This window comes from Canis lupus, chromosome 32, assembly GCF_003254725.2.
Source record: "Canis lupus dingo isolate Sandy chromosome 32, ASM325472v2, whole genome shotgun sequence".
Classification (NCBI taxonomy): Eukaryota; Metazoa; Chordata; class Mammalia; order Carnivora; family Canidae; genus Canis; species Canis lupus.
This window is the reverse complement of record NC_064274.1, coordinates 4,950,924-4,970,171: the sequence shown is the minus strand read 5'-3', so window position 1 is coordinate 4,970,171 and position 19,248 is coordinate 4,950,924. Positions and strand designations below refer to the sequence as shown.

At 35.1% G+C, this 19,248-nt stretch overlaps 1 protein-coding gene across 14 annotated transcripts in view; it reads right to left on the bottom strand.

Moving 5' to 3' along the window:
- CFAP299 (cilia and flagella associated protein 299) overlaps nt 1–19,248 on the bottom strand; it is a 622,454-nt gene that overhangs the window by 235,878 nt on the left and 367,328 nt on the right. Inside the window, exon 6 of one of the 14 annotated variants that reach the window (XM_049105123.1) lies at nt 8,817–8,906. The exons of the other annotated variants lie outside the window; for them this stretch is intronic. Coding sequence (XP_048961080.1) covers nt 8,904–8,906 — 3 coding nt within the window. The 3' untranslated portion in view covers nt 8,817–8,903. Of the gene's footprint in view, nt 1–8,816; nt 8,907–19,248 lie in introns of those variants that run through there. 14 annotated transcript variants of the gene reach the window in all.

Genomic DNA, 19,248 nt, shown 5'->3' with positions numbered 1-19,248 from the left:
TTAGTCAAAGTGGAACAGTTAAAAAGGAAAAAAATCCTATCATTCTACAGAGAAAGTTAAATAATTAAATTAAATAGGAAGTTACTGTGGCATTCATAGTGCTGCATTATGTATGTGGACAGAAGTTTACCTATAGTATTGGACCTCAAATTTTTGCCAAAAGAAAAGAAATAAACCTGCTCATTGTTGTTGTATGGCAAAGAATGCACAGGCAAATGACCAGAACATATAATCTTTCCAAGAGGGCAAAACCAGTCCCCAGGCCTATAAGCAAATAGTGGAAGATATTTTGCGGTGCATATTGATTAGAACAGATTTCCTTAGTGACATAATAAAGAAAAACACTGCACTGAAAATGAATTTTTATTTATTAAAACAATTTTTTTAGGGCAGCCCCCGTGGCCCAGCGGCTTGGCGCTGCCTTCAGCCCAGGGTGTGATCCTGGAGACCCAGGATTGAGTCCCACGTTGGGTTCCCTGCCTGGAGCCTGCTTCTCCCTCTGCCTGTGTCTCTGCCTCTCTCTCTCTCTCTCTCTCTGTCATGAATAAATAAATAAATAATCTTTAAAAAATTGTTTTAAGATATTTTATTTATTTATTTGAGATAGTGAGAGAACGCATGAGTGGGAGGAGGGGCAGAGGAAGAGGGAGTAGTAGCAGACTCCCCGCTGAGCTGAGCTGGATCCCAGGACGGAGATCATGACCTGAGCTGAAGTCAGACGTTTAACTGACTGGGCCATCCAGATGCCCTGGTATTTAAAATGAATTTGAACAAATTCACAAACAGCATTAGTGATAAACATCTAAACCCCCAAAAATGATACTTTGTTATAAATGGAAATGTGGAAAAGAATACCATGATACATTTTATTCATTCAAAAAAAACATATTGAACTGCTACTAAGTGCCAAAAAGAGTATGTTGTTGTTGTTTTTTTTTTTTAAAAAAAGATTTTATTTATTTATTCATGAGAGATGCACAGAGAGAGAGGCAGACATAGGCAAAGGGAGAAGAAGCAGGCTTCCCTCAGGGAGCTGGATGTGGGACTCAATCCCTGAACTCCAGGATTACGCCCTGAGTGGAAAGCAGAGCTAAACCACTGAGCCATCCAGGCATCCCAAGAAGAGTATGTTTTCATGGAGTTTACAATCTGATAGAGAAGACTTTTATCTAGGAGAGTGAGAAGAGATGAGGCTGAAGAAGTCAGCAAGACTAAATCATGTCTGATTGTTTAAGACATTTCAAGGGATTAAGGAACGTATATTACCCAAAGCGCCTGGGAAATCACTGAAGGCAGTTAAGCAAGGGAATGACAAGTTAATATTTGCATTCAAAATAGAAACTCTTCAATGTGAAGAAGGATTGGAGTTACAGAGTAAATATAAGGGGACTAATTAAAGACTTGTTGGTGTCATCTATCTATGATGTGAGAATCACTTGAAAAAGAGAAACATTTAATAACTAAAAAGGTAGGATTAGGTAATTTAGTAAACAGGGGATGATAAAGAAAAGGTGAGTGTGAAGGATGATTCCCTTGAACCTTGATTCAAGGATGTATGGTGATACGATTTACCTAGCTAGGGAACCCTCGAGAGTGGTGGAGAACTTATGAGTTCACTTTTGGTCATGTTTGATTTCAAGTACAAAATTAATGAGTTCAATAATTTGGTCATGTTTGATTTCAGAACTTTACTATATAATTACATATCTCCAATATATACATATGTCCAATAATGGAAAAGATGAACAAATTGGATATATTCATTTGGGGGAAATTCTGTTCACTGGAAAATCATTTAAAAAATTGACATAAGCTATAGGATGAGAAATGATATTTACAATCTATATGACTGACAAAGGATCAAATACAATGTAAAGACCACTTAAAAATCAACAAGCAAAAGAAAATCAAATAAAATAACAAAAACAACAAAAACCTGGCAACCACCTCCACAAATTCACAAAATAGATATCCAAGTGGCCAGTAAACATATGAGAAAGTTGTCAACCCCATCATAAATCAGAAAAATGTACATTAATACCATAATGTAGTTCCTCTACAAACCCACCAGGATGGCTAAAAAAAGATATCAATTCCAAGTTTTGGTAAGGTTAAAAAGCAACTAGAAGTCTCACACACTTCCAGTGGCATATAAAATGTTAAAAATACTATGGAGAACTATTAATATTTTCTACTGAAAATAACATGGCCCATGGCCCGGCAATTCTGCTAGTTATACTTCCTACAGTAATGTATGCACAAGTTCACCATAAAAGAATGTTCATAGCAGCATTATTTATAATGGCCCAAATTGGAAACAACTCTAATGCCTGGTGTTTCTCTATCTTTTCCTGATCCTAATATTTCTCTTACAAAGTCTGCCCAGTTTTAAATCATATTTCAGAGCAGCCCAGGTGGCTCAGTGGTTTAGCGCCACCTTCAGCCCAGGGCCTGATCCTTGAGACCCGGGATTGAGTCCCTCCCACGTTAGGCTCCCTGCACAGAGCCTGCTTGTCCTTCTGCCTGTGTCTCTGCCTTGTGTGTGTGTGTGTGTGTGTGTGTGTGTGTCTCATGAATAAGTAAATAAAATCTTAAAAAATAAATAAATCATATTTCAAATGAATGATGTCATCCCCCATGTACATCACATCAAATCACTGGTATTAAGGGACTCTCCCCCCAACCAAATCAGAAACAATTTTAAGTAGGTAAAATCTGTATTAAGAGTGGGACAGGCATGTGTTAGGTGTGACACCCATATAGAAACAAAAATCATCACTGGTTGGTTCATAGCTTACTTTTTGCTATCTCAGGACAAACTACAGGGCTGATACCTGTGGAAGTCTGGAAAGTGTCATTATAAGAATTAAGGAGATGTGTAAGAAAGAAGGAAAAAAGAAAAAGAAGATTGCAAGCATCAATCTTTGCTTGGAATTTTTATTTTTTTTCAGGGATCCATATGAGGATCTATTACACTCTATTACATGTGATAAGTCTTCATCATTCTATCACTGGGATAAATGTGTACTTATTAGCCACTAGTTATTAAAGACAGTGCCCTTAAATCATTGATAATCCCAAAGGGCAAATAAGAAAGACTTCAGCTAACATAACAACTACATAGCAATAAAGGCATACCACTGTGTAGTTAAGTGCCAATATTCTGCACTCTTCTTTTTTTTTTCTTTTCTTTTTTTTTTTTTTTTAAAGTAACTGTTCCTTGTTAAAGTAATGTGATTAATAGTAAAATCACAGACTCTGACTCTTTGGAACGATTGCCTTGGCAATGTATGTATGAAGGCTGCTCTATGGAAACAAAGTTGGATGTTTGGGATACTGTCCATAGATATGCTGATGTCATGGCATCTGGAGTGGAAACTGAAAATGGACTCATCTGTAAGCCAGTAGGGCTTTAAACATAAGGTTGCCATTTGATTGTTCATTGATTAATTTCATTGAAGCTTTCTAGTATCATTATACCTCTTCTAAAAAAGCTAAAATAAAATAAAGGAGGCTTAGATCCAAGAATAATTGTCCTTTTTGTACATGTAGCCAACTACCAGCATGTAGCCATTCTGGTCCCCCCCTGCTCCCACCTTTTCAATATGTATTTAGGAATACTGGATATATTGAGAGCCTCAAAGGTTATTTAAAATGATGCTCTTTTGTTCTTGTGAAGCAGTAAACAATGAGAACAGTAAATAAGTCTACATTTCCTATGGTTATAATTACAATTACTGTCTAGAAATATGTTCAAGTTTAAGGGTCAGTTGAAATTTGCTAAATTGGGAGGAGCACATTCCTTTAGCAGAGACATCAATGGTATCTGCTTTTTGTGCCATTTTACAACTTTCTAAGTATTTTCATTTGGAGCCTATACTAGATTCATTTAATCTACACAACAATATTACTTATAGGTGAAGCAATCCTAGCTTATCGATGGTCCCAACATGAAAATATTTGTTCATAATAATATAGATTGTAAAGCAATGAACCTAGCTAGAACTCAGAATTCTGATCAAAATAACTTTTTCTCAATTTTTAATTTTTATTTTACATGAATAGTAATATTTTTAAGGTGCTAAACTGTATTCTTTAGACCTTAATTATATAAGGATATAATAGTATGTATCATTAGGATATAATAAATGACATCTTAGCATCACTTGATTATTTAGTTCATTCATTGCATATCTTCTTTGTTATTTTTGGCTTCTCTTATTCTATTTGTGGGATCTCTTCTACTAAAACTGGCAGCCCTAATTCCTAGAGCTGAAAAAGAATTATCATGTGCATTTTATAATTTCCTTAACTATTGATTTCTGTCAATTGTTTTAATCAATTTACTTCTGAGTCCATCTTAGACTTTGAGGTATAGCATTGATGTGATTGTTGTTATGCCCTTACACTTAAAATTTGAGTAAGCTTAGTAAAAATAAAATCACTATCAAACTAGTGTTAGATTTACTGAAAATTAAAGAGATGTGGGGGGAGTTAATTTGTAAAATTTTTAGTTATATGCTCTGCATATATTAAATTTTTCATTTTTTCCATAGCTGGTATTTTCTGAAACTTCTGAGGGATGTTAATAAAATCTGAGGGATGCCTGGGTGGCTCAGCGATTGAGCATCTGCCTTTGACTCAGGGCATGATCCCGGGGTCTGGGATGGAGTCCACATCGGGATCCTGTGGAGAGCCTCTGCCTATGTCTCTGCCTCTTTCTCTCTCTGTCTCTCATGAATAAATAAATAAAATCTTTTAAAAAATAAAATAAAATCTGAAAGAACATTTGGCCATAATATAACTTCCATATATTGTTTGTGGCAAATAACCTTTTATTCTTATCAAATGTATTAGTTATTTCTTTTCCTCCCATGATAAATATTTATCTTCATTTGAATTTGCATATGACTACCTATTTTCTTCATATTCACAGCCTTAGAAAACAAGGTTGGTCTTAAAGCAAAATGAAATGAATCCTCTTTATATTTAGATATACGTTATGAAGAAATGGAAACTGCTTCAATGGAAATGTCTAGTAAATCAAACTATTCCAGTTCGTTTTTGAGACTATTATGATTCTATTACAATCATGGAGAAGAGGTTAGCCAAACTATGAAACACAGATAACTGAAAATTTAGTTAACCCAAGCATAAGTTATAAATCCCCTTCACATTACAGGAGAATCTAATTCTATCTGCAAAGATTTCCACAGTGTCCCTAACATGTACTAGTGGTGTCCTCTCCTTTTTTCCTATATCTTTCTTTTCATCTCCAACTCAGTAGACTTAAATCATCATCCACCTGCTTCAGATAAACTTAAAATTGTCTTATAGAGATTTCTTCCAAAACCAAATTAAATGGAAAACAGAAAGAAGCAGCAGAGAACATTAAATTTCCTTTAGGCTCCCTGCCTAATTCTTCTTGGGCTCAGAGCCCAATTTCCACTGAGCCCATTCTGGTTTCTTTAAAGCCGCGGACAAAAAGGCCAGTCCTTATTATCATGATCACTCAATCTTATCTAGCTTGTCATATTCCAAAGACCATTTCCTAGCTTCTAGTTTGTTTTTTCTAATGGCCTTATTTGTGCACACAGGCTTTGAATGGGCTTGATTAGGTTACTTTTCACAGGCTAACTGAAAAATACATTACAAATAAAACTACACATTATCTCTTGCTATTTTCCCTAGCCACTTGAATAGAAGTCTGTACAAACAGCTGTCTGTTCCATTACTAGATTATTTTCACTATAGAATTAATTATTCTTTGAGTATGAATGTAATCTTAATCATTAGTTACTCAAGGGTGATCAGCTGACCCATCTTTGCTCCTGAAGGAAGTCATGTCAACCGGATTGATATCAACCTCGGAATCTGATGAACAATAAAACTTTAGCACTCTAAAAACTGAATAGATTTTTTTTTCTCAGAGAAAAAGCTATGGTGTCATTCTAGTGAAACCAATGCAAAAATGTTACTTCCCTTAGGATAATATACATGTTCAATTTATATATTTTCACAAATTAAGTAGGTTTACTTCTCAATTCACTCATTTTAAATATATTTTTATAAAAGCTTATTCTGTATTCAGCTCTTTATACATAGCATCTAATAATATTTTTAAAGCGACTACTCATTAATAGCTTACTATGTCAAGAAACTTCTATATCAGAAACTAAGCATGCTTCATTCTTTTAATTCTTGCAACAGCTTCTAAAGTGGAAGGTGGCCCTTTACTTATGAGTAAACTCACTCTAGGAGATGGATTTATTTGCCCATGTACAAAAATCTAACAAATGACTCAACCAGACTCAAGTACAGGTTCTTTTTATCTTCAATGAGATTCCCAATTCTTTACTTGTGGAAACACTCCAGGTCCTAAATCACACCTCACGGTCTTTACCCCATGACTACCAGAACACAGATAGAATTGATAGCCAGAAGAATAGAAAATTGGAATAGAATTTGAATTTTTGGGGAGACTTCTTAGTTTAAGACACCTATAAATAAATGGAAACATATCAGACAAATCTTCCCTGAGGGATGTTGTGACCAGTACTCCTCAAAATTGTCAAGTCTTTGGAAGCAGGGAAACCAAGAGAAGCCTAAGAAAACCTGATGACTAAATGTAAGGTAGTATCCTGGATGGTATCCTGACAGAGAAAAAGGACCCTAGATAAGAACTAAGAACATTAGAATAAAGTAGGGACTTTAGTTAATAATAATGAATCAATATTGATGCATTAATTCTGATAAATGTATCACACTAATGTAAGAGATTAATGCTAGTGTAAACTGGGCATATCTGGGAACTCTGCACTATGTTCAATGTTTCTGTAAATCTAAATCTATTCTAAAATAAAAAGTTTATTAAATAACTAAAACCAATGCTACTCTATGACTCATTTTTAATAAATGAGACCTATAAACACAATTCTCAAATGGAATGCAATATTTTTGGTGAACTTATCAGAAACATACAAGGGCAATTTTATTTGGTGCATCAAATTCACGTGCAATACACCAAATTGCAATTTAAATTAATTGAAGATTTGGTTTATATTTTGTTTGGGTCTGGTAGTAATTTTAGTAATACTATTTGTATACAACCCATGCTATTAGTTTTATATCTATCTTCAATGCATGACCTTTCACCAATTTCCAATCTCAGTCTGTTTCCTTATGTGTAAAGTGGGAATAACAATAGATAAATCGCAAGAATGAGGTTAGGATGAAATGAGATAATGATATCAAATCTAGTAGAAGATCTTCATCGTTCCAGCTCTTAAAAATACATTGCTATTTTATTCAAACATCATTTTTGAGTAGAGAACATCAAATTTTGCTTCCCCAGCTATAACCACATGAAAACTTCCACAGGGAATGCAGAACAAAGAGAAATATCTCTTTAATATTTCTCTGCAAGATGGACTGAGGTTCATTCAGATGAATCACCAAGTATGGGTATTGAGGTGTTACAACACAGCCACCATTTTTGAAGATTTACCATCTCACTGCTTTAAGGTCATGCTGTCCCCTGCCTACACCATGCGGTTGGTTTCGATACTTAGTATGTTTATGATCTTTATTTTATTTTATTTTATTTTTAAAGAACTATTTATTTATTTGAGGAGGGAAGGGGCAGAGGGAGAGGGAGAGGGAGAGTCTTAAGGAGACTCTGCGCTGAGCTTAATCTCACAACCTTGAGATCATGACCTGAGCTGAAACCAAGAGTCAGACGCTTAACTGACTTGACTTAACTTAACTGACTGCACCACCCAGGCATCCCCATGACCTTTATTTTAAAGTCAGTTTTTAACTGTCCTTTTTAAATTTTTTTTAGCCAGATGAGCTATTTGGTTTTGTCTTGGTTCACACAAACAATGGACAGGAAACTCCTCTTTGATGCTGTGAGCCTTAGTTCAGAATGCTTTTATTCACCTATCACAAATGTTTTGTTATCCCTTAGGAATGTATGAGGTGATCAACTCAACTTCCCAATCAGTGGAGTAGCATTTTCCATATATTTTTTTAAATGATCTGCATCTGAGATGGCTTGGGTTCTTTTCAATCATGGAACTCTCATAAAATGGAAAGAAATTTGTGGCTTATCATTATTTAAAAAGGTGGTAAATTCTTAACAAATCAATGTACTTCTGTCAACTGTATAAATGACTCCTAAGGAATTTTTTATATGCCAGGTAGATGTTGTGTGTTAATAAAGATTAAGAAAGTGAACAGCCTTTAGAAAGAATTAAAAAAAACAAGGAAGCTAAGGGAGTTGTGGTGTTTGTATGTAGAGAAGCAAGTCAATTTGCCAAAAACAGTACCTTAACATGCGAAATGTTAGGGCTGACCTGTATAGTGAAGTATGTACATCAAGTTTTTAAAATCTGGAGACGAATGTCTATCCATTTACCATGGACTATTTTTGTCCAGTTCTTGTGAACCACAGTAAACACTTCTGAGCTGGCTGCCACAAACTGAGATACAGAATATAGCAGGAATTCCAACCAGGACCCAAATGAGGCACATTGTCCTTGGATTCTTCCTAGGATATCAAGAAAATGGAAAGATAGCAAGTGTACTTCTATCAAGGTCATTATATTGCTGTCTTTAAAATGAGATGTCTCTATGATGAAGCAACTGCCATCTTCTTTTCCTAACCTTTTTTATCTTCATCTACAGAAAAATCATGAACATTCAATACTAACATGAATTACATAAGTAATGTTATATATATCTTTGAAGATAAATGAAATAATTGAATCTACAGTGTGTAGCAAAGTATAAAGATATTATCTTTATGGAAAACTCACATCTGTAAAGAGTTGCAAACAGACTGAAGTAAATTTCCCGAAGAACAGCCTGGGTCCATATTTACAATCTGGCAATAATCATATTTACTGTAAATGATGAAAAAGACCATTTGTGTTGTACATGTAGGCATGAAAGACCTTTAGATACATTTGCTTTTATGGCTTCTGACATGTGGCAAATGAAGTCATAGATTTCAATTCTACTCATTCTCAAATACCACTGAACAGCTGAACAGTCTTTTTTTTAAGGTCCTTACTTAGGCTAAGCCCAAAACCAGTTAGTGAAAACCAACTCATTATATATTGTGGAATTAAAATTCAATTTAATATAATTTTGCATTTAAAATTATATATCTGCATATGTTAATAGCCATCAACAAATAGTATTCCTATTTTATTAAAGGTCAAAAACTAATCACAGGATCAAATAAACCTCTGTGTGTGTGTGTGTATGGAAAATAGTATATATAGACACAAATTCAACTAAAAAATTAAGCTGAGTTATGATGTTTAAAATTCTCCTTCTTAATTTTTGTCATTTATTTTATTTATTTCAGTAATTCATCAGTTGTGTATAACACCCACTGCTTATCGTATCAGTTGACCTCCTTAATGCCTATCACTCAGTTACCCCATCCTCCTGCCCACCTCCCCTCCAACAACCTTCAGCTTGCTTCCTATAGTTTTTTGTCATTCCTAACAAGTTATAGGTCTATTAAGTAATAGCTCTAGAAAAATTTTTTGCTAAACACTTTCATGCTGGCTTGAGATTGCTCCTTTAGCATCTGCACGCCACATTACAAGATTAGTGGAGTATATACAAAGACTGATGTACCAGAAGTGAGCATTACTCGAGTGGAGTGAAGCCCATGACCATGCATGACAATATACTAATTAACTCTTTGAAGCCAAGTGTATTAATGAATTTACATGCATATTTAATTATTTTTATGAGATTTGGAGCAAGGATTTAGATCTCTTCTATAAGGAAGAAATGACAATTGCTTTATCTATCTCGATATGTGCTTTCAAAAACTAATATTTATTATTTCCTTGTGTATTTAAAATCAAAACTCAATAAATGGAAGCAAAATAGTTTGATTTAGTTTTAGGGGCAATATATCCCCTCAAATCCAACCCTTATCTGCTGGTGCAGAGAACAAAATTCTATCTTGTCCGCAAACATTACCAGACACCTGAACTTGAAAAAGAAACTCGATGACTTCAACCCAAGTTCTTCCCAGAAATAAAAAATAACACACTATTGTTTGCTCTTAACTGATTACTTCCTAACTACTCCAAAGAAACCCAAATATTTTATTTTTTAATTTATTTTTAATAATAATAAATTTATTTTTTATTGGTGTTCAATTTGCCAACATACAGAATAACACCCAGTGCTCATCCCGTCAAGTGCCTCCCTCAGTGCCCATCACCCATTCACCCCCACCCCCCGCCCTCCTCCCCTTCCATCACCCCTAGTTCGTTTCCCAGAGTTAGGAGTCTTTATGTTCTGTCTCCCTTTCTGATATTTCCCACACATTTCTTCTCCCTTCCCTTATATTCCCTTTCACTATTATTTATATTCCCCAAATGGATGAGAACATACAATGTTTGTCCTTCTCCTATTGACTTACTTCACTCAGCATAATACCTTCCAGTTCCATCCACGTTGAAGCAAATGGGAAACCCAAATATTTTAATAATCATTAACAAAATAATCTTTGAAAACTGGTTTGAACCTTTCTATAAATGGTACACATTATTATATAACTTAAATGCATCATATATGTAAATATGCACACACAAACTTATATAATTCCAATGACATAAAATAAATATTTAAATTTCACAAGCTACACAAACAGGTTGAGTCAATCACAAAATTAGATGCAATCAAGTCAACTGACTTCATACTTTGTGGGAGAAATTTTTAAATATATTATCAATAAATATTTTCCAAAGTAGTACTATCTACACATATATCTGAAACACCTTTTCATACATGAAGAACCAAGAAAACTGAATTGCCAAAATGAGTCACGTTTCCTGTAAGATATAATATTGCCTCTGTTTTGGAGATAAAATTGCCTTGCTTTGAGTTTTTAAACACAGAACACTGAGGCTGTCTACATGTATAATCAAATTAAAACAAATATTTTTTTTTGCTTCTTGAGCAATCACAGCTGGTCTCTTACATTTCACTCTTCTAAAGCATTATCATCTTTATCTCACTAGAAAACATGTTCAGATCTTTATATCATCATTTTGATAGATTTCTCCCCTTACCAACTATTAAAATAGCTCTGTCTCTGACCCCTCAGTATTCGTTAATAACACTTATCAAACACAGATATTATTCTTTCTTTTTTCTTTTTACCCATATCACAAGCATGTTGATTTCTTATGAACTAAATTAGGTTCTAGCATGGAAAATTGGGGAATTATTGATTCCTATTATATCTTGATAGTCAAATAACAAAATATTAAGAAATACAAATTCATACTAGTTACATAGCTTGAATAATTTGTCATCTGCTTTTTTTTATTTTATTTTTTTTTACTGTGGCTCAATATATTTACATAAACATTACAATAACCATTTTAGTGGTGCATATTATAGGTAGGTTCTAAACTTACTTAGCAATCCACTAAAACTGGCTGTTTCCAATTTTCCACAAATGTAAATAAAGTTAAAATAAACATTTCCTGATCATACATTTCCCTATATTATTATATTTATTCTTCAACATGGGTACTCTTAGAGGACTAATGGATAAAGTGTGTGCATGTTTTTACTCTTTTTATTATTGAAATATAGTTAATGCACAGCTACATTAGTTTCAGGTGTACAACATAGTGACTCAACAACTCCGTATGTTGTGCAATGCTGGCATTATTCTATCTACTTGTCTGTTTATGTGTATTTGTGTCTGCTTATCATCAGCCTATGATGGATTTTTTTTTCTAAGTAGGCTCCATGCCCAGCCTGGAGTCCAACAGGGAGCTTGAACTCATAACCCTGAGATCAAAACCTGAGCTTAGAACAGGAGTTGGGGGGCAGCCCGGGTGGCTGCGGTTTAATGCTGCCTTCGGCCCAGGGGTGTGATCCTGGAGATCCGGGATTGAGTCCCACATCGGGCTCCCTGCATGGAGCCTGCTTCTCCCGCTGCCTGTGTCTCTGCCTCTCTCTCTCTCCCTGTGTCTCTCATGAATAAATAAATAAAGTCTTAAAAAAAAAAAAAAACAAGAGTTGGGGTCTTAACCAACTGAGCCACCGAGACACCCTTGTGACAGGTTTTTTTTTTTTTTTTTTTTTTTTTTTTTTATGGTCTATCTCCACAAGTAGAATTTCACTTCCCTGAGGGCAGGGAATTTGTTTTATCTCTTGCTACAGCCTTTAGAAACTCAATAATTATTTCTTGGATGAATAAGGAAATGAATAAATGTAATGCCCTTCATTGGAAAAGGGCTTATTTTCATAAAAACTCTATCTATGTACTTATTTTATTTCCTATTTAACACTTTATGTTAAGCTGTGAGAATATTAGCTGCTCATTAAAATTGGTGGATGCTTGGGTGGATGATTGGGTGTCCAACTCTTGATTTTGGCTCAGACCACAATCTCAGCGTGGTGGAATCTAGTCCTGCTTTGAGCTCCTTGTTCAGCTAGGAGTCAGCTTAGGACTCTCTCTTCCTTAGGACTCCCTTCCTCTCTCTCTGCCCCTCGCCCTACCTGCACTCTTCACACTCTCTCTCAAATAAAGAATTTTTTTAATTGGTATAAGTTCAAAGAGTAACTTAGCAGCTCATTAAAAGTCTATTTACATGCGTTTCAAGTTTTAATTACATCCACTACCCATTTGTATATTTCCCGTTATAGCTTAGGCTGGTAGATTAATGTAGACTTCAAATTATTATGTGCAGAACTTATTATATTATTGTCTCAAAATTATAGCCACATAAAGATGATAAGCAACCACAGTCATAATACTGATTTGGGCCCAATTAATGCTGATTTAGTATTCCTGGGAGTTCTGAAGGTAACTCGTACCAAACACTTTAATAAGGTTTATTATTTATCAAGAGTTAGAAAACAATATTAAAATTATTGTCATGGCTCTTGGCAGATGATGATAAATCTATATTGAAGCTCTTCCATCTTGCTTCCTTTCCTCAAAACATTTATTGAAAGTCTATTATATAACAGACTTTCTTCTAACAAAGGAATATGGAGGGGAATGAGCACAAAGTCTAGAGGGATACAGAAAAGTAAACAGAAAATTAGAATGCAATCTGATAACTGCTCAGTGTGGGGTCTTGAAAAGGGTGGCAGAAAACTTCTCTCTCTCTCTCTCTCTTTAGATTTTATTTATTTATTCATGAGGGACACAGAGAAAGAGGCAGAGACACAGGTAGAGGGAGAAGCTCCCCAGTAGGGAGCCCAATGCAGGATTCAGTCCCAGGATATGGGGACCACGCCCTGAGCCAAAGGCAGATGCTCAACCACTGAGCTATCTACATGTCCCTAGAAGACTTTTCTCAAGGAGACTAGTTGATCTTGAAGAGAGAGGAGGAATTTGTCAGGAAAGAAGAAGAATGTCTATTAGGGACAATTACAGCCCTGCTTCTAAAAGCTGAACTGAAATAGCAAGAATTAAAGATTACATAATGTTTGAAAAGAATTTCTGCCCAGTTGTGGTTTCTTTCCTTTACTGGCTAAGTAGATTAAAACTCAAATTCATTTTCTAGCTAGCTGTCGTGTATGATCTCACTGTCTTCTCATTTCCAGTCAATAATGAATTTCTTGATTATTAAAAAGCTGAGGGAAAAAAAAGCTGAGGGATCAAGGCTAATTTGTAATAGAGGAATAGGTAGCAGTCATTCTGTGCATTTGGAAACAGTGAGAACTCATAGTTCAAGGTGTGTGATTCTTAAGGCAAACTTCCAGAGTACTTATGGCTTTTATCCAAGAAAAAAGCAAGATTTATGAAGGAAAATCATGAAACTGAAGGATTCCTTTCAAATATTCCATCCTTTCTGGCACATTTCCAACTGGATTGGTTCTTTCCCTGCTTAGGGTGTCTATACTCAAAACACACAACACTGGGTTTTTTGTTTGTTTGTTTGTTTGTTTTTATTATTACTTTTTTTTTTAATCCAGGGAAATCTGCACAGCATTTTTAAAGAAAAATAACCTATAGTAAAGAGAAAAGCTTATGGCAGCTTTTAGTAATGAGACAATGAGGAATGTAAACACATGACAAGCTGATAAATCAAAAATTAAAAATTATAAAAATAAATCAGCAAAGGGTTGCATTGAGGACTGATAGAAATTTAAAAGAAGGTCAAAGACTTTATTGAGGGCTGATACAAATTTAAAAGAAAAGGTCAGGGATTTTTTCTTTTTCTTTTTTTTTTTTTTTTAGAATTCTAGACCTAGGAAATGAACAGACAATAATCATGACATCATGAGAAAAAATGAGTAGCTGATGAAAATAAACCTGGCCAAAGGCTTCTACAGTTTTAGGCCAATGAACTTAAGAATAGAAAATAACTCACTAATTGATCTTGGGGAAGTCAAAAAGTTTTTTTGTTTGTTTGGTTGGTTTTTTTACGGGCAAATTGAGCTTGCCATGGCAGTGCTGAGTGAGGGCAAAGAGATGGGACAGGCACTGGGGGAGCCAGCCAATAATAACAGGATTAAGTGAAAACAAAAACAGGTTAAGAAACAACCACACCTGTACCCATCAGAGACTGGTAGTGGCCACTGGCACCCGAAAGAAACCAGAACACTCGACCCCTTGTAATTTGAAGGTGATTTTACAAGCCGTTATTGTGCATTTCCTCATGTGTGCCTTCCTTTTTATTGTTAGTGGAGGTTTCAAGGAAAATTGCCACAGTGCATTTTCAAAACACATAAGATCTGGCAATTTTACCGTGCCTGTTTTTGTTTACCCACATATTTGAAGTTAACATTTGTTTTAGCAATGTGGAACCACCTTCTACCTATATGAGATTTGAATGGCATTTAAAGATTCCAAAAGTTAAAAATAAATAAACTTGGTACCTATTATTCTCACAGATTTTCCTTTGTATTTTTTAAGAGGAAAAATAGGTGTCATCTTTAAACACATACAGAGAAAAAAAGGCATGTAGGGTTAGGTTATATACTGAGGAATTACGTAAGTCTCAAATCATGACAACAGATGTGAGTGGTAGAAGCACAAAGCATAGAAGTAATGAAGAGGAAGTGTTGGCACCTCAGGAACTCTCAGAGAGAAAAGAATACATAAAGTGGACATAAAGCATGGGTAGGCTAGGAAGAAGAAAGGAAGGTGCAAAGGCTCAAAGAAATGAAACAATATGGTGTGTATGGGAATTTCTTAGTAGTTCGATATTTTAGTGCTGCAATTAAATTAATGGTAGCCAATGAATTGCATGAAAGTATGTGAAGAACAATGTATTTCTTATCAATTGCCCAAATTATCCCTAAAATTTAGCAGCTTAAAACAACAAACATTACTTCATAGTTCCTGTGAGTCAAGAATCTGGGTCCAGATTAGCTGGGTGCCCCTGTCTCTTGTGAGGTTATAGTCAAGCTGTTGCCTGAGGCTGCCGTCATCTCAAGGCTTGACTGAGTCTGAAGCATCTACTTCAAAGCTCACTCAAAGGGGCCTCTCTGCAGGTTGCTCCCTTGTCAGCTTGTTGCCCCCCACCCTCCTTCCCAGTGACTGGTCTAAGAGTGAGTGCCCAAGAAGGAAGCCACAGGCTTTTTGAGCCAGATCTTAAGACTAGCATACCATTATGTCTGCTGTATTCTATTTATTAAAAGTGAGCCACAAAACCACCCAGTCAAGGGGAAGATTGCCTATGTGCGTGAATATTAAGGTGGGGGATCATTGGGAGCCATCTAGGAGGCTACATACCACAAACACATGTGAATTTACTTCCAGACAGACTTAAGGTAGCACTGTCCAGGCTGAGGAGTTAGCACCAGAAGTGCATCCGACTGGTGTTGGTGTAAGCCAAAGCCTCTACATAGAACCAATTCTATTGTTCTTTGACACCAAACTAGTGGCCTCAATTCTGCATGTGGCTAGGAAATCTCTGAAAGCTTTGAAGCACCACCCAGAGCTACAGACTATTTACTTAAGGTAAAGATGCAACCAGCTTCTATTTTTTCTCATCTCAACTTCATCACTGAAGCGTGACAAGCCAATAACATTAATCAGCGATCTTCTTTATCTATCTAAGAAACTCTGTCTTGGTTAATCAAACTCACTTTTCCTCATTACAGAAAAAAGGAATTGATTTTTTCTGGTTGTATGTGGGTTGGGGGGAGCTTTCAGGCATTGCATCTTTTAAAAACGAAGTGTACTATCGGTGCAAAAGGCAAATCAAGACATTGGACAGATAGGCAGAAACCAGGAAAGACAGGCTTTGCCTCTCACACTACTTATGCTTTGGGCACTGTTTGACCTCTGAAGGTCGTTTTATAGAGAGCATGTTGATAGCTATGTGGAAAGAGAGTGGGCTTAAGGGGTTTGTAGCAAGGCTGACCATTTCTTCAGAAGTCCTCATATTTGGGACTAGCACAGGAACTAAGACAGGAAGAAAAAGGTCAGAAAGAATGGAATTGAGAGATTTTTAAACAGCAAAATGCATGGCACTGGTGACTGACTGAATGTAAAGCATATGGAAGAAGAAAGGGTTTAGGTTAGTTCCCAGTCTCCTATTTCTGTTGAAGAGATCAACTGCAAATACAGAAGGAAACAGAAGTTGGAGAAAAATGATAAAATGAAATGATAAATAGAGAATGTGGCTCTGAATAGCTTCCTAAATCTAAGGTCAAAATAAAATATAGAAAAAAACTAAAATGATATTTGTGCTACTGGGAAAAAATGAGTATTATTAGTTCTAAGAAAATAAAATCCACCATAACATCTTCAGTCTACTGTTCTTTGGTTTTGCTATGATATTCTTTAGTCTATTACGCCTTTGTCATTGGAATATGTGGAAAGTGCTAAACCAACGTTTTAAGAAAAAAGCACTAAGATTAGAGAAAAGAATAGTCTACAGGTTTGGAAACATAAGGAGATAGGAAAAGGTTATTACTATTGTGCAGTAAGTCATATCAGTTGGAAAATTACTTACTTGGCTTTGAATGTAGAAATATTAGTGAGAATTTTCTTTCTAAAACCAGCTGGAACTTTTCACTGCTATTAGTCTTTAAATTTTAATAGTTCTGAAGGAAAATCCCTGACATTCCTTTTTATAGACATAGAAATTGTCTTTTGTTTGTTATTTATTAAATGTGTAATTGATTTGAGCTTTTCTTGGATTGCAAATGAACTGCAGCAAATAGAAATTCTATTTATTAATTTACTAATATTGCTATCACTTCAAAATAGTACAAGGAATTTCCTAACATATTTTATCAAATAGTTCACATTTGTTTTCTAAACTGTTTTCTGAAATATATTGCTTGTCAGTGAAATCCTAGAAGGTCAGGAATCAAGACCTAAGGTTTCTGTCCCAAATTTAACAATGGAATGTACTTGGGCAACATTTTAAAATAAGCTTCCTATGGGATGCCTGGGTGGCTCAGCGGTTGAGCATCTGCCTTCGGCTCGGGGCGTGATCCTGGAGTCCTGGTATGGAGTCCCACATCAGGCTCCCTGCATGGAGCCTGCTTCTCCCTCTGCCTATGTCTCTACCTGCCTCTCTCTCTGTGTCTCTCAGGAATAAATAAAATCTTTAAAAATAAGTAAATAAATAAATAAGATAAGCTTCCTAACCTTGGTAATAATAATAATAATAGTTTATGATAATAATAACAATTAGTACATAATACTTACTGAGTTCTTGCTAAGAAACTGACACTATGTTATGCTCTTTATGTATGTTATCTTCCTTTAAATTTCTTAACATTTCTATGTGGTACTATTATTATCAGCCCTATTTTAAAAATGAAGAAACCAAGGGCCCTAATTCCACAAAAAAATAAGTGGTAGAATCAAGATTTGAACTCAGGTAGTCTGGCTCAAGATCCATTAGTCCTAATTCCTCTATGTATTTTTCTAGGCATCTTTTTGCTGTTGTCCTTAAAGCAAAAACATATGATAGTAGCATGTCAGTTAGTGCAATTAGTGTTCTAGGGGCGCCTGGATGGCTAAGTCGGTTAAGCAACCAACTCTTGGTTTCAGCTCAGGTCGTGATCTCTGGGTCATGAAGTCCTTCCCTGTATTAGACTCTGCACTCAGTGGAGAGTCTACTTGAGATTCTCTTTCTTCCTCACCCTCTCCCCTTATGCGTGCACTCGTTCTCTCTCAAATAAATAAATACATCTTTAAAAAAATACAATTAGTTCTACAATCTTTATCCTTTTGGAGGAGTAAAGTGAAGCACAGGCTGCTTAAATAATTTTCTGAAGATATTCTAGCAATTTTAAAGTACTATAGTAGTGAAGCAGTAAATAAAATGCTCTAGAAGGAAAATAAGAACATGTAGATACCTTCCGTAAATGACCTGGAATTCTAAGCTATGTCATATTTTACTAGTAATCAAATAAAAATACTGTTTTTCTAGAAAAAATACATAGATGTTCTTTCACATGGAAAGTAAATATTTTTCTTAAAATACTGAAATGTTATCTTGTAACATATAGGACATTGCCCTGACTCATGACGATCTGTTTTCTTTTATTTATTTTTTACTTTATTTTTGCTGGAAGCCTGGAGGTGAAGTGTGGAAAGAGGAAAACAAGATTTTTTTTCTGAATTAAATTACTCAACTGAAAGAAAAACAATACAATCATGAAAAGTATTCCTAGATGAAAAAAGACCAATTGATAAACATATACCTGCATCCAACTGCTTATATAATACCCCATGGGTGTTGTGGTTACACTGTAAAAACATGGTTTATATCTTTGAAATATCAGATTTGATTTAAATCAATTTCAAGCCAGCTACTTTATTCCACAACTGGTGAGTAACACAGCCAGTCCCCACAATGTTTAAGTTAGTGAAGAAATGGAAAATCAGGGAAAGAACATATGGCTGGTCTTGATCGGCTAGGGATGTGAAATGCCAAAAGCATTACAAAGAAAGATAGCTCCTAACACATTTCAGCACCAGTGAAGTGTGGGGGAAAAATGTTAATCTCTTCTTGATACATTTTGTTTTCCTTTTCTTTTTCATTCTTATTATTTGATGGTTACTTATTCAACTTTGAACACAGGTTGTACAAATATATTTGATTTATTTTAAGAAGATTTAAAATAAGTATAGTATAAAATAAGTATGAAATAAATATATTTGGAGGCTTTTAAAGAGACATTGTCTTCTCTTCTAACACAAGTTAAACTTAACCAATTATTAATGTTCCCATCATATTAATGGCATAACTTTTTAAAGCAAAAGAA